The sequence below is a fragment of the Colias croceus genome, chromosome 2, assembly GCF_905220415.1.
Source record: "Colias croceus chromosome 2, ilColCroc2.1".
In the NCBI taxonomy this organism is placed as follows: domain Eukaryota; kingdom Metazoa; phylum Arthropoda; class Insecta; order Lepidoptera; family Pieridae; genus Colias; species Colias croceus.
In genome coordinates, this window is record NC_059538.1 from 8,913,302 (window position 1) to 8,938,292 (window position 24,991).

General features: G+C 31.6%; 2 protein-coding genes across 2 annotated transcripts in view; both read right to left on the minus strand.

The window, feature by feature from the left end:
• Positions 1-59: 59 nt before the first annotated feature.
• LOC123698591 (ribonuclease H1) lies at positions 60-1,706 on the minus strand. Its single transcript, XM_045645292.1, has 2 exons — positions 794-1,706; positions 60-609 (listed from the first exon to the last, which is right to left on the minus strand). Exons 1-2 carry the CDS (start codon positions 1,629-1,631, stop codon positions 419-421), a joined length of 1,029 nt encoding a protein of 342 aa, XP_045501248.1. The 5' UTR covers positions 1,632-1,706; the 3' UTR covers positions 60-418.
• A 1,066-nt stretch (positions 1,707-2,772) lies between these two features.
• LOC123698712 overlaps positions 2,773-24,991 on the minus strand; it is an 81,231-nt gene continuing 59,012 nt past the window's right edge. The window contains exons 3-11 of the mRNA XM_045645465.1: positions 15,801-15,937; positions 13,068-13,245; positions 11,118-11,260; positions 10,759-10,859; positions 10,272-10,440; positions 9,073-9,199; positions 8,714-8,878; positions 8,251-8,333; positions 2,773-6,710 (exon numbers count right to left, since the gene is read on the minus strand). Coding sequence (XP_045501421.1) covers positions 6,002-6,710; positions 8,251-8,333; positions 8,714-8,878; positions 9,073-9,199; positions 10,272-10,440; positions 10,759-10,859; positions 11,118-11,260; positions 13,068-13,245; positions 15,801-15,937 — 1,812 coding nt within the window. The 3' untranslated portion in view covers positions 2,773-6,001. The remainder of the gene's footprint in view (positions 6,711-8,250; positions 8,334-8,713; positions 8,879-9,072; positions 9,200-10,271; positions 10,441-10,758; positions 10,860-11,117; positions 11,261-13,067; positions 13,246-15,800; positions 15,938-24,991) is intronic.

The following is a 24,991-nucleotide window of genomic DNA, read 5'->3' on the forward strand; positions in this document are numbered from 1 at the left end:
CACATAATATATTTTTCTATGGACTGTATAATAAAATAAAGAACAAATGAAACCATTTCTTGGAAAAAAATATTTATTTTATAATCACAGCAATGCATTCATTATATCAGTCTACTACATAACATTTATAATTTCTGCCCAGCAGATCATAATAATCATTATAAATCATTAGAGAAAGTGAAAAATACATTTTTATATTGTGAAAATAATCATATAAATATATAAAGAATAGAAAATAATCAGTTCAAAACAGTGAGATAGGAAAGTAAGAATTTCATGAAGTAAAGATATTTTGAGTTTGATCAGAAGGTATTATTTTTAATACTGAACATGTTGTAACAAATGAGAAATTAAAGATTAACAAAGTTTGCATATAATTAACATCTTAAATCCTAAACAATTAAGTATAACACAATTTTTAACCAACATACATATTGGCCCCAGCTTTCGCCAACTGGTCAGCCATTTCATTGCCATAGACTCCTCTGTGAGCTTCAACGTAATTCCACCTGATTTGGAGTTTGTTCTGAAGATTGTCCAGTTCTTTGAAGTCCTTCTCATTTTTAACTGGTTCACCTGATTGCAGTTTCCATCCTTTCCTTTTCCAACCTAGAAGTGTATTTTATAAAGAATGATATTTAATGAAACAAGTACTTTCATTTTGCTTTATTATTAATCTCATTTTTTTAATTGTTTTTTTTTAATAACTCACCTGTGAGCTTACAGGCATAGACAGAGAGTAGTTAAATTATAGGTATAAGTATTAGTGTGTAATTAGAAGTGTTATACAAACCTGGGAGCCATTTGGTAACCGAGTTGATGAGAAACTGTGAATCAGTATTAATAGCCAGCTTTTGAACTCCATTATCTATTGCCTGTTTAATTGCTTTGGTAGCTGCCTGTATTTCCCCACAGTTATTTGTGGCCCTTCCAGATACTGGCTCACTGACATTAAGAGGGTGGCCATCTGCCCAATACACTCCTATACCTGCCTTTGCACCCTTGCGACCATTCGCGGAACAAGCTCCATCAGTGTACACCTGCACGAATCCTTGATCATCTACTTTAAAATCACCCCCCTGTTCCTGTTCTATCAATATTGACGTTTTTCCCTTTGTACTCTTATTATAAATCTTATCAACACCTTTTGCAAAACCTTTCAGTCTCGCTTCAATATCATCAAGCTGTTTAACAATCATAGTATTCAAATCGTCATCAGAACTATTGCTACTGGTACTAGTAGTCCGTGCTTTAGACTTTGATTTTTTCTTCGGTATATCGTCCTTAGCTTTAGCACTGTTCGACGTTGTGGAGTAATTTCTCTTAAGGTTATTGTTGGTTGTAGGTAAACTAGAACGACTGTTCTGTGGTTTCTGTTTTGTTGATCCGCTTCCGCCACTATTAACGGTTATGAAATCTTGTGCTTCAATAACTGTATTAAATTTTTTGTATCTTGCACCAGGGAAACCCTTCACTTGCGCTTCACAATCACCCCAGTTCATATAAATCCCCGAGGTCCGACCTTTTGCCACGGCATAGAAAGGCATTTTTGTATTATTTGATAAACTGTTGTTTAAACTACTACTACATCTCATAAAAATCCTTTGAGCACCAAATACCCTCTTTAACATTGAATTCAAATGAAATATATTTTTATTGTTTTGAATTTCGCCAATTGTAGGTAACGTTGCAAACCGACAGCCGATTGCCGAAACGATATGACAGGCACTGTCAGTGTCAAACTATCAATGTATTTTTTTTGTTTATGGCAATATTATGGCATATATTTGGCGAAGTCCCTTTTTATTAAGAGAAAAAGAATATTAAAATTTGAATTATTGGTCAATGATGCAATCTGTGGATGCAATAGTATTATAAATATTATCTGTGCATCTATGCATATGAACCTTGATATGAACCAAGATATTATGAACTGGGCAAATGAATTTATATTGAAAACTCTACGTCTAGGTACTCTCCTTGGTCTACTCATAAGCGCGTTGGTGAAAACGTTTACCATCAGAATATGTCTGTGGAATATGTGATACTTACTTTAAATTCAAATTCAATCTTTGAATTTTGTATTGCAATGGACGGAAAGTAGGTACCTCTTTCTAGATACCAATAATAAAATTATTATTTTTGTAATATTAAAATGACCGCCTTTTACAAAATGAGTATGGATGTATACACGGTAAGTATATACATATACCGAAATGGTACATTTTAAATTTTTTATCGCTGTCTGTTTATTCCGGCTAATCCCTGGAACGGCCGCGGCTGGACCAATTTTTACGGAATTCACTGACAGATAGCTGATGTTAGGAGTACCTAACTAAGGCTATTTTTAATAGTAGTTAATTACGTAATCCTAATACATACTAATAGATACTAATCCCACAGGAACATTAGGATTTAAACTAAAAAGGAAAAGCTAGTTTTGTAGATAAAATTTTTTCTTATCAAAATTAAAAAAGATTCTTACGTAAACGGTCGAGTTGTTTTTGACAACGTAACAATCAATCGAAAATATTACTTGTTAGTTATTGGCATAATTTATTAATTATAGATTAGTGATGTGGCATTAGCTACTATGCTACTATTAATTAGTATTCTGTGGCCGGAGTGGAGTAACTGGTGTGTCACGCGACTGGTAAGTATAGCTTTTCAAAAGCGAGCGAAGCTTTTGATTCGGTGTAGCAAAAGGTGCTGTTGCTACACCGAATCCGATTTTTTGCATTCAAATTTCGTTATTTAAATAAAACAACTCGATTACAGTTATGTACTTTATTAGGATACTTAACTGAATTATCATATAAGTTCTGTCATTCCATAATACATAATAATGTTAACACATAAAACTACATCACTTCTAGTGTTTCGTAAAAAATCTGAGATTTTTGTTTAAATTAAGTATTATCGATAATTTGAATTTAACGTGAACAAAAGTTACATTTCATAATTATTGCAAATTTTAAGACCAACATTAAGTATTAATTAATGGGTTATTTAAGTAAACTATAATATTTTACATTACATCATACAGTTCACTTCTTATTAGTATTATGCTCAAAAAATTAATTTCATCTTAATTTAAGAATTGTCCGTACACAAACTACGATGTAAAACGCGGGAATCTTTCAAAATAATATTAAATCATGCGTATTACACAACCTACAAAAAATAATATTATCTAGGTAGGTAGGTGTTGTCAATACAAAAATTAAAGTGTCTATCATACAAAATCAAATCATTTATCTCAATAATTATGACAAAAACTTATAGGTAATGAACGTTTTACTTAGGTAATTAATGTTATGAAACACTTGTGATTGATTATTTTGAAAATGACGACAATACAGTATTCAATATTCATAGTATACCTTAAAAAAAACCTGAAAATGCAACATATTTTATAAGTATTTAGGAGCAGATTTCAAATAGAAATGTCTCGAATACCTATTTTATTTTATCAAAACGTTAATCATGGCACTATTATTGACAATCGCTTGGGGTTAATAAATGGAAGATATAGTGTATAATATAGCTAGTACCTACCAATTTTAATTATAACCGATTAAATAACACACACGCAACTACAAACTAAAAGTCAACGGCCTTTTAACATGTAGGTACTAACACATTGTCATCGGCCCAACTCTATTTAAAAAATATACAATCCCAGATCAAACATATAAGTATAATCTGAGTATACAACCATACAACTAGATAATCCTCAAACGCATTTTACTAAGTCAAAACGTTTATGTCCTTATATAAAAACATATCTTATAAATAAAATTAATTTAAGAATAATACACAACATATTAATAAAATTTATTAAATTGTGAACAATCGTTTTGGTTAATACTTGGTAAGTTGTAATCAGTATTGAGAACAATATTAATTACTTCACAAGAGTGATGAAGAAGTTAATAAATAGCACTGCAAAAATAACATTATGCCGGCTGTATTTTTTTCAATTATTATTATAAGCATGGAATGTACTTAACATAATAATGATCCCCTTCTTATAAATATTTGGTAATTAGTGTTTAATTTTGCAGGTAAATTTAGAGCTCAAAAACTCTGCATACAGTACTACATACGTATTATATTGTATTATTGATTATTTTATCCTTCTATACAGAAAAAAATATTTCTACATATAGGTACAACTGTATGTAAACATCGTATGTAAATTTATCTATAAATCATTATTTTATTATATAATGTATATCTAATCGATATAATGTTTCTCAATTTGGAAAATACGCATATCGCGTACGCATACGTATAAAAAATAATAATAATCATTATTTTTGCAGTACCAACAGATAACATTGTCGTTCTGAATGACTAGTCAGTAGTCACTAATATTTTTCAGTTGATCAATGTTCGATCTCAATTTAAATTTTATCTTCAATCATGACAAAAATTCAATAACAACATAGGTACATCCGCGTACCGTAATATTTTCCTATATATATGCCCCTGAGGGTAAACAATTAACAATTTTAATAATAACGAAAATACGACATGAAAATTTCACGCAAACACGAGTCAAATAACCTCCTCCTATTCTTTGAAGTCGGTCAATAAAGTGAAAATTCAATGGACAAACTTAATTGTTACAAACATCAGAAAAATTTTATTATTAGCTAATAAATTTTGTTGTTCATGGACCACAATCAATTCTTTGGCTTTACAATTAGAAGCCAAATTTAAAACCTATTAACAGATTTGTGAATAGGTTTTAATCATTAAAAAATAGGCGAATCCGGTTGTGTATGCATAATAGAAAGCTAAAAATAACTTTCTGCTGTTTTTTAAAAACAAAAACATAATTCTGATGTATGCACATTTAAACCATAAGTAGGTAGGTATACGTAGGTATAATTGAGGATTCCAAAAACTTGGCTATAACCACCTATAATAACGGTTAGCCTGTTTTTATTCAAACGGTACGTTTCCATAGTAAACGCGTGTTTTTTATTGGTAGTTTGATAATTAGATCGATGAGCACCCTGTAGACTAGAGAAAAAAATGTAAAATCTACCTAGCATTATCTACAAGCGTATTTACAGCTGCCTGATCTATCCTAAGCGAAAAGGTCAAAGTCATTCAACTGCTGAAGGTGAAAAGGGAAAACGTCACGCGTACAATGATCCTCACTATATTGTAACTGGTAAAAATTCGTACTTGATTATTTTACTCTTAAAATTAAACAACGAGTAGGTAACTACCTATTCTATCCGTCGAAAAATAATAAGTTTTGACTTACAAATAAAAGGGTTTAACTGGATGAATATTTGCTACCAGGCTTAATTTTCTACTAGTTAGTTAATGTTCTCGCGGAAAAATTAGTTTAAATATAAAAATATTTTCACTTAATCTATGTATTTTACTTATCTGTGCGTGTTTATTCACGGTGTTCATCTCGATGCTCAAAGCCATTGATGGTGAAAGCTATGCTAATGATATTCAAAATATCTCTATATTGTGGATGGAGCGTGATATGAATAATTATTAAAGACGGAATATAGAGGCCAACGTTAGGTAATTAATTTTGATTGAATTTTGTATTTTATAATAAATTTCAACGAATTTTGTTTTGTAAAATGAGCCTAGCAACTAATCTGTGAACTATTATGCAAAAGCGTGGTTCCCTTCTTAGATATTTCATTCTTCTCCGACGACATTTAAATACATATAACACACATTTCAACACGTATACCGGTAACGGTTAACATAATACTTCCGATACGTTACTCCTATCGGTTCAAGCGATGTTAAAACACACCGTTTCTATTGCAATACACCTAAACTAATCGATTTCTACCGCTAAAATTGTCCGAACGTGTCATTTCTACAAGGCACGTATCGTGGATACGTTGAAAAAATATTTATTTGTCTATGGTATGTCGATATTTAACTGTTCTACGGTCTTTGGTTCACTAACACGAATCAGTCATTGTATAACACACCTTGAAAGCAAGGTCTATATGGAGCACTCGTCACTATCCCGCGCGTAGTCATCATCTTCTTCGTCAACGTTTCGAGCGCTCTTTTTAATTTTACCGGATACAATTCCAGTATTAACTTTACTGAACACACTGCTACGATTCAGTCTGGAGTTTTCTCTTTGTGGGCTTAAACGTTCTGCGACGGCTCTTTCGTAATTATCCGAGATTTTACTGACGCCGTTCACAGGACTGGTTGGGGATTTTACAGTTTTGTTCGGGGATAAAACCTTCTTTTCGCCAGTTTTATCCAGAACTCCGCTCGTCGCTGCCGTGTATGAAGGTGGATCCTTCGCTCTTGCTCCTCCAGGATTCAGTAATTGTGAATATAAAAAACTATTATTCCCGACGTTAAATCGATTTTCCATCTTGCCGTTCATCATCATTAAACTAACTGGTTTTTCTGGTGGGATTGGTTTCTCTCCTTTTCGTTCTTGCACGTTAGTTTTGTTCGCCCATCTGTCCGTACTGCCCAACGCGTATATGGTGCTGAGGTTCACGAAACCAGCTGGCTGGTTCGGTGTTCGTGAGATAGCGGGAACATTTCCTGGGACATCTTTGGTACGAACATTGGATATACTGTCGCTAAAAGTGGAATCTTCCACGCTGGAGTCCTCAATGACGTCGGTGTTAGTGACGTCATCAATGTTTGGTGATAAGCAATCGTCGTCTGTTTCATCGTATGAGCTGAAATTTATAAGATCAAATATTAAAACAGTCCTTTATAAACGGTCGACACATTTTCATATGTACTGAATGCAACGAAACTGCGAGGAATACTTGTTAGTCGCTTCATGCTTTATGCCAATGAGTTTATATACAAACAAAAAGCATAAACTGAATTGGGCGGATATGTACAGGGACATATTATGTGAGTATGTTTTCATCAGTAAGGCAGACAATATTTCAAGCAAATTCGTTCAAAGTCGTGACGATCACAATATTGTTGCACATAGTTTTTGCAAGTCGCTTTTGTGATGTTATAATGCAGTGCGATTATCGTTACATACAAAGGAAAATAAAAGCAACTTTTCTGTATCTGTAAATATCTTATTCTGAAACTGAAGATAAAAATCATCGATATAGGAACACAAATCAAACTAAGCTACTACTTAACAAAGTTACTTCAGAATTAATTAACACACAGTACCAACTTGAAAACTTATTTTAACTTATAATATTATAATGGAACGGAATTTAAAATACTACCAAATCATAATTATATCGTAAACTACTAAAGGTATACATACTAGCAATAATTAAAAAAAAATACGGTACTAAACTCAACAAAATATACTTTCTATACTAACAAAATAAAAAAATGTCACCATAGTTTCAAACAAAAAACCAACACATGAGATATGAAAAAACATTTGTATTCCTGTATAGACGATATATATGTAGCTTTTATTATTTAGATATATATTGTATTTTATATTTGAATGCAAACTGACACAGTAATTATACACTGCACTTCAAGAACACAGGCTTACCCTATCATAGCCAGTTCTGTCTCCCTCCCTGATGAAAGAAATTGTAATATTCGATCAATATAGATGACAATCGAAATAAACCATACAATACTCTATAAATATAAGATATTATGATCATTATATAAATAGGTAACGAAGATACAAAATAAAAATATATATCTGAGGAATAAATTAAACATAGAATACATATGAAAGTCCAAATATAAAGAGAAGTTATAAATAAATAATTTTGAATTTAGTATTTCGACTACAACGGAATTAAATGCGTTCTATTCATTATTAATACGATATTAATAATAAATGAATCGTGTTTTAAATCAGTAAATAGCCGTTAGTATCGCGAAAAAAGGTTTTGCATTCAGAACATATTTTTGAACTATTTAAGACATTTTGCGATGTGAGGCGGTCTAACACAGGTGCTGTAGGAATCAAATGCTCAATGCTTGTTGGAACTTCTATGACCTAGTGCGTGAATACTAAACACATTTACTTTACCGAATCGAAATTATTATTTGTACAATCTATCGCCATTCAACCTTGAAGTTCTGCAGAATTCATAGAAACGATTAATAGAATCCCTTTTTTCGGATTCTTTGATTATGTTATACAGCCTAGGGAAAAGAAATATAATTATGAAATATTTATCAAAGTGGTAAAAAATTGTGATAGAGAAGTGTATGGAAATTAGGTCCTTTTCCAAAACAAATAAGGTTTATAATTGTAATTGATCTTACATTTGGTCTTGCGCGTCGCTGCCTCCTTCTTCAGCGACCAACAGTTCGTATTCTTCAGCCGCGAATCGATCCCATTCCGACATCTGTAATTTTTTAAATTAATTATGTATTAAAAGAAATATCGAATTAAGGACCACTTAATAAATATTATAAATGCGAAAGTACGTCTTTTTGTCTTGCTTACTTGCTTTTTCATAATTTTAAGAAAATATTTTGCTATATTCCTGTTATTTATGTACATTGATTGTAATTAAAAAAAAACCTCTTTGAAAAAAGAGCGTGTGTGCCGAGTACACGTGTCAGAAGTGAAACTTTTTTGGCAAGATTCAAAGATACCAAAATCGTTGCTTTACTTCATGATGTGACGGTATTGCCATGAAGCGACCTTGAAATTTTACTCTCAACGCGCATAAAGAACAAACCTTCGCTTCAAAAACCTTTTTAATTAGTTTTTTTAACCGACCTCGCAATCGGAGTCCCGCTGCGTCGCGAAGGGGTCGCGCTGCTCGTGGTCGAGATACTTCTCCAGGTTGAAGAACGTGTCGTAGAATATCGGCGTCAACTTGCATTTTTTCAAGTCGGTTAACGTGATTTTGCCGTGCTCTGCTGGATGCACCATGTCTAACATCTGAAATGTGAAATTATAGTCAATTATAACTGCAGTTTAGTATATTTATTAAAAAAAAATTAAGCTGTTTAATGGTTTAAAATATATAGAGTAGTGTAATTTGTAATTGTATTGTACAATTTATTGTACATATAAGCATGTTTGCATTGTTATATTTATATTTTATTCAATTATTTTAGATAATTTTACTATACCTGACAAAGACAATCGTTGAATGGTAACGTTTCGATTCCAATCGCTTCCATCCTCTGCATTTGTTCCTCATAGAAGTACTCCAGCTCGTACATCGATATGTAGCCGTCGCCATCCAAATCCATACACCTGGAAATAACATTCAGTAATTAATACTTTCTTCTTTAGATAATGAATTTGCCACAACTTTCAAGTAACCAATGCAAGAGTCTAAAAGTGAAAATTCCCAAAAATACTATGTGATAAAACCTGTCTCTAAGAAGTAAATAAATATTTAAAAAAGCTTTGTTAGTCATTGTGTATTAAGATATTGAAGGTGATTTAATCTATACCTTGTATTCAATAAATAAATTCTAAATTTCCTAATTTAGGCAATCGAAGTATTATGGTGAAATAGCGAAAGCTCTAAAAAAGCTGTGATCAAATTAATCAAAATATACTATGTTTAACGAAGACGTAGTAAACACGTTAGATGAAAATCTTGATTCACAAATGGATTATTTCACAATAAAACGTAATTTTATTACGTGCTTTAACTCGTTAGCTCACACCAACTACTATTGCCTGCAAATCAAAATTAAGAGAGAAATTCAATTATTTTCAGTGTTGCCAAAAGTTCAAGGCAAAACCAACGGCCAATATGAGTTCAAAGTAATTGCTATAGGTACGGTCACGCGACTCGGCCATATATCTCAAGTACTTCAATACATGCAATGCTCACAATTTCACTTCTTGAGAATATATTTGGAGATGAAGCTTTTAGGAGCTCTCCAGTTTAAATTGTCGTAATTATAGCATCAGTGTATGTGTTATTTTGGTACGATCAGAGTAGGGTCGCGGGTTATTTTTAAAAAGACGTAAACATGAAATATAGAAAATAAACAATATAACATTATATCTAGGGAGCATTTGCTGCAAGATATATTTTTATTTTATGTCAATATATCTCTCCTCTGCAACTAATAGTTTTCGATTTAAGATATTTAAGTATCTACATATATTCAGTAGCTATTTTTGTTTGTTTAGACTTCGTGGTTTATACTTGAACCTAAAAAAATTGACGCATTTAATACAAAAAAAAAAAAACAATTAAAATCGGTCTGGTCGGTTCTGGTTTCCACGTGTCACGCAGCCCGATAGCACTCGCTCTATCATACGGCTTGAGAGCGCAGTAATGTTCAATAAGAACAATCACACCAACCTGAACCAATATTCGATAGCAGTGGGATGGCTCTTGTCCTCCTCCGCGAGCAGGAACCACACGAACTCGGTGTACGACATGCGCGGTTCGCCGCCCGCCGTCACGCGGTTCTGGTTGCCGCGCGTCACGCAGCCCGATAGCACTCGCTCTATCATACGGCTTGAGAGCGCTGGACAAACATACAAATTTGACAAAAGGTGTAGGTATGTAGAAAACGTAAAACAAACAATTCTATTCTCGTCTAAGCCCAAATGCTAATCGTAAGAAGATACCTATCGGGTATTCAGTGGTGCACCACCAGAAGGAACAAAATTGATACCTAATCTGATTAAGCATAGACTACATAGAAAGTAGATCGTTATATATTTTTGTTTTACTCGTTTTTGTACTAATTAATTTTTATAATAAATTTTTATTAAACCATAATTATAAACTGGTGAAAGTTCACGCCATAAATAAGGGTAATTTAATTGATAAGACTTCTTACCGTGGTCATTGTGCCTCGCAAGGTCGTGTCTATCAATGAATAAATCGTGATCCTTATCTAATTCCCAGAATTTGCAGTAAATTACGTAGAAATGTTCATAACTGAAAGAAAATTATTAGTACTCGTAAACGAAATTGCTTTAAATAAAATATATACAATTAAATGAAGAAATAATCGTCACTGATATTTCAAATGATTTCTTTGATAGCAAAATAATTTACCGAGAAAAAATGATCAAAGAGCATTTTATTAAAAGTCTGCAACAATTTCAAGAAATAAATTACCTATTGAAAATTATTCCTCAGTATTGCCGCATATATAATTATTGTTAAGTCCAAAGGTACTTAACGTATAATTACCTAAAGTATTGTGTCACTTGATTGATGTCCTCCTCATCTTCAAGAAGCTGGATGACTTGCAAAAAATTTGATCTCCTCAACTCCGGAATGGATATCCGACCTGACCACGAGCGGTTCACACAATAGAATATCCTAGCAATCACCTGAAAAAAATAAATTATAACTTTATTAAAATTACTTGCAGACAAACTTCGACTACTCTGGAAATATTCATATTTCTCATTATTGCAACATTTTTCATAGCTCAACAATGTTCAATGCTCGGCTCGTAAAATGAACTATCCAACACAGAATGAATTCTTGAATATACCTAATTCACCACGAGTTCCTGAGATAAGCCATTTAAGCAAATGAAAAACTGTTAAAAAAGCTCTAGCTTTATAATATTAGTATAGATTCTTTCAGTTCAGGGTTTATTGGTAGAGATCGGTTATAACCATATTCTAAAATCATTTAAGTTGTTAATATTACCTATACAGCTAGTGTTTCAATTTTGATATAATATTTGTGGTGTAGGTACTTGTAGGATTGTTTACTTTTCTTTGATTTATTTACCTTTTTTAGGTACATACGACATCATATTATATTAAAGACGTGTTTAAGTCGAACATTTTCATTAGGTACAACCTAAGGGTACAACTTATCTGTTTATCTCGTCGTCGTAAATCATATACAGATAAAATATAAATAGGCAAAATCGTTTGTATAATCTGTTTAAAATTATTAGGGTTAGTAAAGAGCAAATTCATTGAACTGGTTTTAATATCATTAAGCAGTTTATACAATTATCATAATGTTCAGGGTTCGTTTTGAACACGTTGATTTACTTTTAAAGGTGATTTGCAGACATGAGAAAACATACACTTTCACTTTGAAGTCTTTTTAAATGATAAAAGTTTAGTATCTAGGTAGTAGATATATAGTTGTTTTAGTGTAGAATATAGGCAATAAAGACAATTGGGAGAAGCCACTAGCTCATTTCTCACATCACGCGTGAACAGCTGAACCGATTTCGATAATTACATATATATATATATATATATATTTGTTGTGTTCGATATATAGTCGCGTATTCCTGAAAAAATTTGTCCCAAAAATTACAACTGAACAGATATATTATTATAAACTTCATGCGCGAAACAGACAGCTCGTGCGAAGACAGGACAACACGGGACAGCTAATAGTTCAGGATACATCGCCCATTTTTGCAAGTGACTACTATCAAGCTGATTTTCCGTTTGTAGCTTTATTTTGATGAGACACCGAATAATTTCGTGTACGAAACTTTCGATTGTGGTAGCTAACAGAGATAACAAGGATAAAATTTTTTGATTTGATGGTTCTCAAATATTTATTACGCAATTTGTAGGACAATAATTATATCTGTTGAATTATATAAACATTAACTAAGTGAAAACAAAAAAATCAGCTTGTTAGTAATCATTTATGATGACCTCGTTATCGATACACTTTAGAAAGGGGGACTCTTTGAACCAACCATAGATTTTGTAGGACAAATATTTTTTCGAATAATTTAGGTAATTATCTTGAGATTGAACAAAAAAAAATTCAGTTAGTAATAAATATTTGAGAACCATCAAATCAAAATTTTTTATCCTTGTTATCTCTGTTAGCTACCACAATCGAGACTTTCGTACACGAAATTATTGGGCGTCTCATCAAAATAAAGCTACAAACGGAAAATTAGCTTGATAGTAGTCACTTGCAAAAATGGGCGATGTATCCTGAACTATAATATTTATTCTTTTAACTCTCCTAACTCCTAAGACACAGAGTTCCTCTAGTTTAGGAGTCAGCGTACATATTTCTGTAAAGTTTATGTTTTTTTGGCAAATAAAGATTTTATTTATTTATATTTATTTATTTATTTATTTTAACTATTCTTCAACAAACTAATGATACTATTTACTATAGTTCTTACAAACTTACAGTATGGACGTATCTCGAGTGGAATTCCGTGGCCTCCTTCAAGAAGGACAGTCCAGGGTGCGTGTCAACGACATCCTGGACAAGAGGCACGAAGTCCTCCGGCGCTAATGTGTTACTCTTCCCTCTCGTTAATATGTACACAAATCTGGAAGCTTGGTCGTGGCATTGTGTCGACATTCTGAAAATTAATAATGAACATTTTATTAGAAAAGAAAATAATTTGGTTTTTACGTTGAAAATCGGTCTAATTGACAGTTGGCAGCGAAATCAGTGACTACTGACCAATACATAGGTAGGTACTTAAAATAAGCAAATAGAATCATGATTAGAAACTACTTTGGGGTCGGATGAAATACTATTTATTTTTGTTATTTAATTTATTTTAGAACTTGTATTTCTGTGGATATTTTTAGACACGTTTTGCGAGAAATAGAAGTCCTCTTCAGAGATCAAACGGTCTTTTATATTATTTAAGGCGACGTTGCTAACTATTTTTGAACACTTCACAGCAAGCTGTTCGCTACAAATAGTACAGAATAAGAAAAAAATATTTATAAGATATTTTATGTTTTTCGAGTTTTCATCAATTTATCTAGGTTAACTGTGACACTTTCATTTTCAGACGTTCAACAATTTTTGCTTGAATGAGCTGCAAACGCCTGAAGTCAAAATATATAAGCTTTAAAATTTCTTAGAACAGGAAAGTGATAAACGGGCTTTTGCACTTTGAATGTTGAGAGCAACGCGTTAGGTCATTTCTTTATTTAATACATTTCTTGTATTTTCAATTCTGGTTTTCAGAGACGACATATACATATATCCGTATTCCGGATACAATCTATAATATAAAAATGAATCCCAAAATGTGTCGGTAAGCGCATAACTTTAGAACAGCTGAACTGATTTCTTTAATTCTTTTTTTATTATATTAGGTACTTGAAGTACCTATGAGGATGGTTCTTATGTAGAGAAAACGTGAATATGTACCACGGGCGAAGCCGGGGCGGACCGCTAGTTTCGAATAAAAATTATTAAAAAAACTGTTTACTGAAAAATGTGTTCACGACATGATAAAATATACAGTGAAATGTCCTTTACATTAAAGAGTCGCTTGATTAAAAATATAAAATTGTACGCAATATAGTATCTACGCATTGCCTGTCTGTACATTTTTATATATTTTGAAATGTTTGGTTTAAAAAATTTATACGTGTGCATCTTTTCCTACAGCGAAATTCGAAAAATATTTTCTATGTGAGTTCTTTGAATATTAATAAATTGCGTAGTAAAAGTCAAGTTCGGTTCGAGTTATTTACGATTCATTGGCGGTGTGAAAGTACCTATTATGTATTTTATAGTTAAACCACATATGGTTTGCGTTTTAGATATTATTGAATCTATAAGTACGTAAGTCGGAGAGTTAAGGTACCTTCTCTCTAAAAATAGCTCGTCTAAACAAGATTGATGGATACTGTATTTTCTTTTACAGCGTAACATCCAACATGAAACAAATTGAAGTCGGTATCGATATTCATTTGATTTTGATATTCTGGTTATATTATCGTAAGTGAGGTAGAGCTGACAAAAATTAAAATAAGGTTTACTTAGGTCTTTAGATTTATTTATTGGCAATTTGTATTGATTGGAAATTAGTATACGGCAATTTTTATAGCGATCTGTGTAATTCTGTGTAAATAATAGAAGTGTAAAAGCAATAAAAAGCTCTCATTCCTCAAAACCTTGAATGTCAAATCGACCATTTAAGCAGATGTGAATAGCATCTGTCCCATTACAGAACAAGACACGGGTCACTTTTTCAATAAATGTCAATGGAAATTTTATAAACACCAAGTCTATATTTAATATTCTTGAGTTGAATATTCTGGAAATTAACCATGCATACGAAAGAGGCAAATTTATTCCGAGATAGCCATCATAGCACCTGATGAATAATAGTTTTCCAGATGTCTTTTATGAAATCTTAGAGTTGCAAGTTGAAATGAATTTCAGAACTGTTATAAATGAAAAATTAAAGTATTCAAAGCTTGGCTATTTTCTTATACATAGGCACGAAGCGGGGATAGAGCCTACTTTCTTAAAAGGCTTTCAGCTGATTAAATTACATAACGTGCTGTATAAGGTCGTTCTTTTAAGGTTATATGAACAATCTCTAGCAATATAGTCTAGATTTGACTGTTTTTTGATAATATTATATTAAAAAATATTTAAGATTTGGCAATTTGCTATAGACTAAGCTTAAACTTCTGAAAAGTTGAAGAAGTTTATTTTGACCATTTAAACAAAAGAAAATCTTGCCATCTATATGATTTATAAATGCTTTTCTATTTAGCGATCATATGATTTAATTATATTAAGATATTTCCTTATCTGAAACAAGTTTTATCAAATAAAATCTGTATTTAAAATATGTAGTTTTGCAAAACACATTCCTACATCTTCCCACACTTTTCAATTCATTATACCAACAAATCTTCGAACTTTTCACGAGAATTATTTTGTTCGCTATAGGTATGTTATTTATATTAATGCTTGCATATTATTTTGTAATTTGGAAAATTACGAAACATGCACCATGTGAAAAATGACAGCATTATCCAATATTGCTGTAATCTCATATTATGATGCTGATTGCAAGATAATAAAGGCCCAATGCCTTTCCTAAACTTTCCACTCGTAATTGTTTAATGAAACAATAATTCAATGTGTACTTACTCTCTCCAAAAGTCTATAAACTTGTGTCCGTCAACCGGCGCGTGGAGGTTTTGCTGTGTCGCTAGGAACATAGGCATTTTCCAGTACAGAGGACATTCGCATGCCTTTACTATGTGCTTGAAACTTTCACGAGGAACCTGAAATTAAATATTGAAAATTAATAAATAATATTAATAACAGATTTACTATCTAGGGTTACTATGTCAGTATTGCTTCATGAATTTTGAATAAATCTGATGTCGGTAAAAAAATTGGCACCAGTTTTACTTCATGACATAGAGTCCGTATGGTATGTAGCAGTATAATGTAAATTAATACCAACTTCTTATTATGTGTTTATTTTTTTGGATTCAATAATTCTTTGTCAGGAAAGTACCTAACATTAATAAATCTCTGTGTGATATATACTGTATTAGGTGTGTCTATAATAACATCTAATTTATTCGCAGTCAGGTTTTTAACAAATGCTATGACTGATTTGTTTTCCATCTTATTTGTATAACTTAAAGCGAATTAATTACGGTTATTAAAATGCTGCTTATAATGTGTCGACTTCACACAAACGCAGTGCTGTTAATCCGCTACGCGAGTTCATCGATTTCGATTAAAATAGTGCAAGGAAATATCAACATTAATGCGTTGATTTAAAAGCTAGACTCGTGTTCAGATATTTGCTTTCTATTTGACGTGGTCACTCATACACGTGTCCCGTGGGTGGCCTATTCGACTTCCGCCATTATTGAATATAGGGCGCGCTGACACATGTCGTCAGCGAAGCGTAAATAACGACTTGTATGTAATGAACCTTATCGCGAAAATAGTCAACTTATTTTGCATAAAATGCAAACTATAAATCTAGAGAACAAGATTTAAAACATGGATAAGTTTTTTAATCGACGTATTTGCTTAGAATTATGAACTGTGAAACGTGGTGCAACTGTAAAAGCTTATTATACTATCAGCAAAGTATTCTTCAGTTCGTAAACTTCTAATAAAGTATCATTTAAAATATGTTCATACGCTTCGTCGTTTTTGTGAACGTCGCGTTGCGGTCGGTCGAAAATAAATTCAATTTTCCTCATTAATAAGTTTGCTCAAATATTGATTAAGTAAAACAACATAACATACTCGTACTACAATATTGCCCACTACACCTACACCGTGAGTCAACCTCCCACGACACACTACTACGCATTTAGTATTTACTAGGACGTGTATGTATGATTGCGATTGCAACTTTTTCGCGCCGCCCTTTCTGATTGTCTGTGCTAAATCTTCACCCCAAGCCTGTTCGGGGTTATCGACCTGCGGAAGTAGGTCACGTCGGTGTAACTAGCCTATTTATAGAGGACTATATCTTTGACAGACCGATACACTTGTGCAACGATGGAAAGTGGTTCAAGTGCTTTTATGACACTAGTCTGTATAAGATCTATGCTCGGCGATTTTTGTTTTAACAGAATATGATGCAGTTTGTATGTGTTAGGTTTCGTTACAATACTTCTGATGTTTTCACGGTCTTGTTCCTAAATATATAAATGAAATCAATAGTACCAAAGTAAAGCATTAAATTAATATTTGGATTCAGAATGAAAAATATCATCGGAAAATAAAGATAAATCCTTAAAACTTATTAATATTACTAGTTTACCGCCCGCGGCTTCGCCCGCTTTCTCTAAAACGATATGAGATTTAAACTATCCTATCTCTCAAGTTGGATCGAACTGCACATGGTGTGCGAATTTTATTATAATTGGTTAAGTGGTTTAGGAGTCCATTGAGGACAAACATTGTGACACGAGATTTATATATATTAAAGAAGAAGAAGATAGAGCACAGATAATACCTTTTTAAATTTGACATTAACATGTTAACATTACATGAGTTGGTTGAATAGTCAAACCTAATTATGATAGCTAATTTTACATAATTTAATATTGATTAATGTTCCCTGTTAACTAGGAACTTATAATTCAATTTCCATAAGGGAATCATTGTAAGTGAGCAATTAGATACTAATGCGCAGATCAAAGCTTCAGCACAATAATTACATCAATGTAATGTTGGTATCATAGGTTGGTATTGATATTATAACAAAATAGAAACCGGAGTGAGTCGTTATATCCATAAGCTGTTAAGCCCTAACGTAAAAGGAAAGTTTTGATGGGTTTTTAAACCGCTTTCAATCGATGTAGCGTAAGAGATTGTTTCTTTGTACAATTAAGAATTCTTAATGTAACTAAATATGGATTTGCTTAACGATGTTGCTTTACTTGGATGTTTTTTCATCTAGTCAATCTAATTTATAGCTCATTAAAGCAGACTCATTATCAAGTAAGTCTTCCCGATTGGAGAGTTAAGAACGATTGGAAAATAAGAAATATGGCTTGTTTTATGGCTTTTCTAATTAAAAAAATATAATTAATTGTAAATAATGAATTTGGAGCACAAAATTTGAAGCAACAATATGATATAGTATTTACCTAGGTACCTATTAGCTTTCTTTTTTAACATTATGAAAATTTTAACTAAATTTTTATAATTCTGATGTATAGATAGAGTAGAGTATGTGTGATTGGTTGTGTATGAAATCGAATTTAATGCAAAAATAATCAAAAAGCACTTACTAAAAGTATGCAGAGTAATAAGTGAGAAAGTAAACAGAAAAACATAACCATTGTCGACACTTTCGTGGTTGTTTTGTGCCTTCGACCTAAATATGGCGAATCGAAATGGGGTCGTTGTAATTTAGCAAGCCTTTGATGGCAGACCCACAAACAATTATGTTATTATCCTTACGATGTGTTGTAAATTTTTGGGATTTTATTGTTTAATCACATTGTTTTTTTAAAACTATAATAAAGTTTTTCTTTTAGAAGTTTTACAAGAAATATTCAGGCAGAAATAGGCAGTAGGTTTGTATTGGGTACCGAACAAGAAAAAAAAATTTTTGCTTAATACACCGATATATTTTGTTTGAAGTAACTGGTAACCGTAGACTGAAAACAACCGTTTTTTTTTTAAATCAATAATATTACCTATTTGAAAACATGACACAAACAAATACCTACCTCCTTATATTTTGTTGGTAACTTAAATATGAACTTATCTTACATCAATTATTGGAATTGAATTTAAAGGTATTATAAAATTTTATTATTATTCGGTCTTACTTCGGTAAACTTTGCAACGTTACTTTGTTTTTTATGTCTCCCAACTCTAGTAAAAGTTTAAAGCGCCTGAGGATAGCATTTGCTAACTCTTGTACCTATGTACATTTATTTAACGACGTCTACGTCGTAAAATTGATTAAATACCTATATTATGAGTTGTTATCCAATCTAATTATGGACAAATTTTCTAATGCTCCCTAAATGTTTTTAACGATGAACCATTAAAAATATTTAGAGTTGTTGTCAATGGATATAAAGCGATTTCTTTTGTTTATTATTATTACGCTGTATATACGTGACTTAAATAAAATTCCGAAAACCGATTGAGAATTGAAATATCTATAATCTACATATTATCCGACTTATATCTTCAAACATGGCCGAAGCGATAATAGAGCGCTTTGTTACCTACTGTTATGTTTGAAGTCTACATATTTCGTTGTTTATAATAAATTAATGAATTGTATTACGTATTACCGCTGCCAAAATATATCAGCGATGTTTAGTACAAAACCGTAAACTTGGGCAATTTAAATCGATCTCAAACGTAGTGCAAAGAATTTGGTGTTAAATTCTGGTAATTTATTGTTCTTTTTTTCATATACATTCAACTAAAGTTCTGAAAACATTAAATCGATTATAGAGTGGATTCATTCTTTTATTCAATACAATTTAACCGTTGTTTGTGTATTTGTACTATTTCATTATATTTTATAACTCATACATAAAACAAGCGTTTAATTAATTACGTTCTCTATCTCCTATTATTATAACCTAGTACCGTCCTCTTTTTTTCCTTCACTTCAATGCATAAACTGTGAACGTGCTCTCATCGCAAAATTGCCTTCATAAAGCGACCGAGCATTTCAAGAAAATGCCTAGGTACAAGGTTAATCATCCCAAATATATAGGATCGGATTATTTCGCTTTTAGGCTTACCGTTAGAGAGCTAGGATCCTTTTCAAGCTTCTTAGGCTTTCGGTTATTTTTATTTGCAGCTTTTTACGATACTCTTGTGTTGTCTGGCTGTAATATAACTTGTGTGCTCAGACATTTTCCATAAAAAACGATGGCAACCTTTTTTCATAAAAAGACGACGGTTATAAAATGGCGGCAATACGGATTAATTAAATTATTTTGTTGAATAGAAAAAGGAAATAACCAATTGATATAATATATAATAAAGTTGTAACTAAGTATATCTATATTCTTTCAAAGAAAAAAAATACTTTATCAAGTTTTCTCAACTGAAGTTCATCTCCACATATTTCAACAGCAATTAAACTAGTATTCTATTCATTATCATGAAAATGTTTAAGAAAATATTTTTAAAACATCAAGTAAACATTAGTATAATAAAATAAGGATCATTCAGAAACTTTTCCAAATACGTATACCATAATATTTTCAAATCTAGACGATAGAGAAATTAATGAAGTTCGATGACATTTTTTTGTAAAGAAAATTTCGTTACCGTTGTTTTAAAGTATCAGTGTACTCTCAGTCAAGAGTGCTTTTGGTACTTAGACGTATGAACACACAGACTAACAAGACGGTACCTCGGTTAGTATGATTTGGAGCCGAGCCAAGCTGCCCTGATGCTTTACTTAACTATATCAATATTGGAATTGAAGTCGATTTAATCTCATTTAATTCCATTATGGATCTGTATCATTTACATTTTGTAACAAGGGATCTATTTTTGGATAATGAAACACTGAAAACATTCGCGATTCGAACAGACTGATTTTAATTAATCAATATAACTTTATTATATCAATTATTGTTGATTAATTTCAGTTTTTATTCTGGCCTTAAAATAGAAGCAATAACATTAATTTTATAAATTTATAATAATTAAAATTAAGTATAGATGTCATTTATACGTATAATTAATTAGTGTAGATAATTATTCATTATCTACAGGTTATTTACGACGGGTTTCATTTTTATTTTAAACGCTAATTTGTTTTCTGTTTAATGGTGCATAAAACATTCATTTACGATGCTATTTTTACACATTAATAGTCTGTAGAAATAGCCACACAAAAATGCAAAGCGTCCCATAAAACTGTCTCGCGGTATTGTGAAATTTTCATATTCCCAATGTAATATGAACAAACGTGTTTTATTCATAAAGATTTTCAATGCGTCTGTAGTCTGTAGAATAGACTGAATATAATATTGAAACCACAATACTTTTTAAAACAGTAACGTATGATAAGAATAATAAATTAAGTATATAAATTCTGCTATTGTCTGGAATCTAGACTAGACGAATAATTCGCCTTAAAAATAATGTTCTAATTTGTTACGCAGTCCCTGTGAATTGCATAATTTTTCAATTTACTGTTATCTATTATTATAAAGATCTCTTATCGATATCTTCTTCTTCAAAATTGTTTTATTCATGCCCTAATTGTAAGGAAAGTTAGTCTAGGTATGTAAGAGGTTTACTCTATCATATCGCAACATTAATAATTAAACACAATAATTACGTTGTTTCAATAAGATGTTGCGTTATCTACGGGACTAATATGACTATATAATAATCTAGTTTAGAATTTAGTAAAGAATAAATCGATAAAAAATGTTTGCTAAAGCCTCTTAAACTTACCCTACCTGTACTTGATTTATTATATTTGAATTGTAAAATGAAAAAAAAAAATTAGAGGCCTCAAGAACATAAATAAATATATTATGTATTTATACATAGAAATATCGAGATATTTGAATTCCTGTACAGGATTCGTACGTTAATTATTTCTCATCGTATGACCTTTATAAAAGCCTGTAAAACGCGACCTCGCTTTTAGATCGCAGTTTGATATTTAATATTTAAAATCTAATCTAGGCTCAAAGATTTAGTTTAAAGCAGTTTGTCTATAGCGCGGGTAGGTACCTGAATATTTCACACTTGCAGTTACGTGAACCTAAAACCAACCAATTATGGTTGAGGCCACCAGGACCCCCAACCCGATCCCCCAGGGGATCCTAGTGAACTCATCGGTTCATCAGAATCCCCTCATAATAAAATGAAGTACTTAAAGATGTTATCACACTGCTTAAAAATATTTTATTTAACAATATCTAAAAAATGACCTACGCATAAGTCGCTGCTTATTAATTCCATTTGTGTTTCTTGTATAAACTTATCAGTTGCTATTTGATCTACCTTACGTATTTTTTTTTTGGTTGCCTTCGCTTTTGTTCAGAATCTCTTTTTAATGCATTCAATAACTGTAGAATGTTAGGGCGTTTTCGACCAATCATTTTTAATAAACCCGAGTTCCAACTTTGGCAACAATTATTATTGGTGCGATGTCTTTCGCTAAAAACTGACATCAAGAACAAAGGAATAAATTTGGTAAGAATATTAGAATATTCGTAAAAAGGGAAAAAAACTTAATTTACTTAAAAACAAATTTACTAGTAGAGTGGTTATGTTGTGCGGTGCTATGCCATTGTTACCTACGGAATATATGACTGAAGGGTGGAACTATATTTTAAAAAACATATTAAGTATGAGTAAAGATTATCCAAACATGCTGAAGTTAGTAAATTATATGAGATACTGGCTCAAAAATGACGATACCAGAAAAATGATGTCAGTTTTCAGCGAAAGACATCGCACCAATAATTGTTGCGAAAGTTGGAACTCGGGTTTATTAAAAATTATTGGTCGAAAACGTTCTAACATTCTACAGTTATTGAATGCATTAAAAAGAGATTCTGAACTAAAGCGAAGGCAACAAAAAATATACGTAAGGTAGATCAAATAGGACCTAGCAACTGATAAGTTTATACAAGAAACACAAATGGAATTAATAAGCAGCGACATAAGCGTAGGTCATTTTTTAGATATTGTTAAATAAAATATTTTTAAGCAGTGTGATAACATCTTTACTTCATTTTATTATGAGGGGATTCTGGTGAACCGATGAGTTCACTAGGATCCCCTGGGGGATCGGGCTGGGGGATCCTGGTGGCCTCAACCAAAATTATAGGCTCTTGTGTATTTCCTATTGAGAAATTGATATTTGCTTCTTCACTAATATTTATTTATAGGTATTAATTGTTCCTAAAGTAGTAATTAATAAATGATGTCGGTATTATACGTATCAGACGATTAAATGAGTTTAAAAAACTTAATTTTCTTTTTTATTTGGTTCAATTTCCGTATTATTGACATTATGAACAAAGACGAAATAACTAATTCTTAATTAAAGTTGCAACTACCTTATGAAATACGACTTTTACGATCATTTATTATAATAAATTGATACTGTTATAAAAAGTTAATAACATATCAATAGATCGACAGCTAAATCCAACTAAGTTATATAATGAAAGGTGATAGTAAATTCTAATGCTATCCAAGATTAGTACAAGCCATGCTTACATAACTAGAACACTAAGTTAAAAAAGTTTCATTTAATATTTCCTTTCAAGTTTACACATAAACAAGAACAATGTAAGTTTCTTTCATGAGTATAAACTATAAAATGCAGGAAATTGTCACCGTGACTATAATATATTTAAAAGACGCAAGTTTTTTTATTAAATAATTAATACACATAATAACAAAAACTAAAGCCTTAATACATATTTTTTTTTTTAACTATCGGACACATTTCTTTAATTTTTAACCGACTTCAAAAAAGGAGGAGGTTATCAATTCGGCCGGTATGTTTTTTATATATATGTACACCGATTACTCCGAGATTTCTGAACCGATTTACGTGATTCTTTTTTTGTTCGATGCGGGATGGTGTCGAATTGGTCCTTAGATCTTAATGATCTAAGAATTGGTCCCATAAAAATTATTTTATTCGGATAGGCCCAGTAGATTTTATTTTATGAGCATTTTTACCTGTATTTGTATAAATGTTGCAAGTGCAAGTTTGAAGTCGGTTGTTTTGAACGCAGTTATCACTTGTCTTATTTTCGTTTGTTTTATACGAATATTTAAATCTGAGAATAAAATGTTTAAAACACCCTCGAGTTTATTATTGGTTTAAAAAGTTGCTATCACCTTATTTGTAAAAATCCTGGCCTTCGAGTGAATATTGTTACACACAATACTAAGCATATTACACGGGCGTGCCTCATTTAAATGATTTGTTATATTCAAATAGTATTATGTAACTGCTTTATCTGTCAATCAGAGAATTAACAATGTTACGTATACAATGACTATTCAGTACAAGTCTGTAAATCTTATTTTTATGTAACGTTAGGTTTAGTTATACCATGTTTAGAACATTTTGCAAGTCTTCGCAATAATTCTTCGTGAATGTATTGCCAAATTGTATAGAGTAATAGGACATATTGTTATAAAATAGGGGCTCCTAACAGATGCTAGTTCTAATCGATGAGTTGTTTGGTACTTGGGTGCCTTTTACTTTATATTTTATGGCTTTTAGTCCATAATCTGCAGACATACGAAATTTCAGCCACATCGAATGGGCGGGAAAAGATGCCCCCGGGTCGTAACGATTTGAAATTTAAGTTGTTCCAAAAGACTGGAATTTGAGGCACATAATATTATTGTCAGGAATGGCATTGTTGTCGATCGCCATATACTAGGCCGTTTGGCCGATATTTTTGCTTGTCGAATTGTGTAGATTTATTGTCCCTAAAAGTCATACATCATGTCGTGCCTTACGGTGGTTAAAGAGATCTCAATCCAAATTACAAACGCGTATTTTATGCTGAGAATACATTTCAATAAATCACCATAAGTTGAACATTTATTTAGTCTCAGGAAATTTTATGGACACATTTTCGTAATAGCAGTTTGCTTTTGTATGTGTGTTTGATAAATAATTGTACTTCATAATTTTCTCTATTTAGTAAACTGTAAACGAGATCATATTATATACTCAATCTCAAGTTAGATGCTAAATATAAGTTTAAAATTTTATTCATAAAAACGTTTCTTCTTAATCCTCAGCATCCAGCGATATTTTATGAATGAATCACTCAAATAACGATTTAAAGTTTAGACTTTTCTCA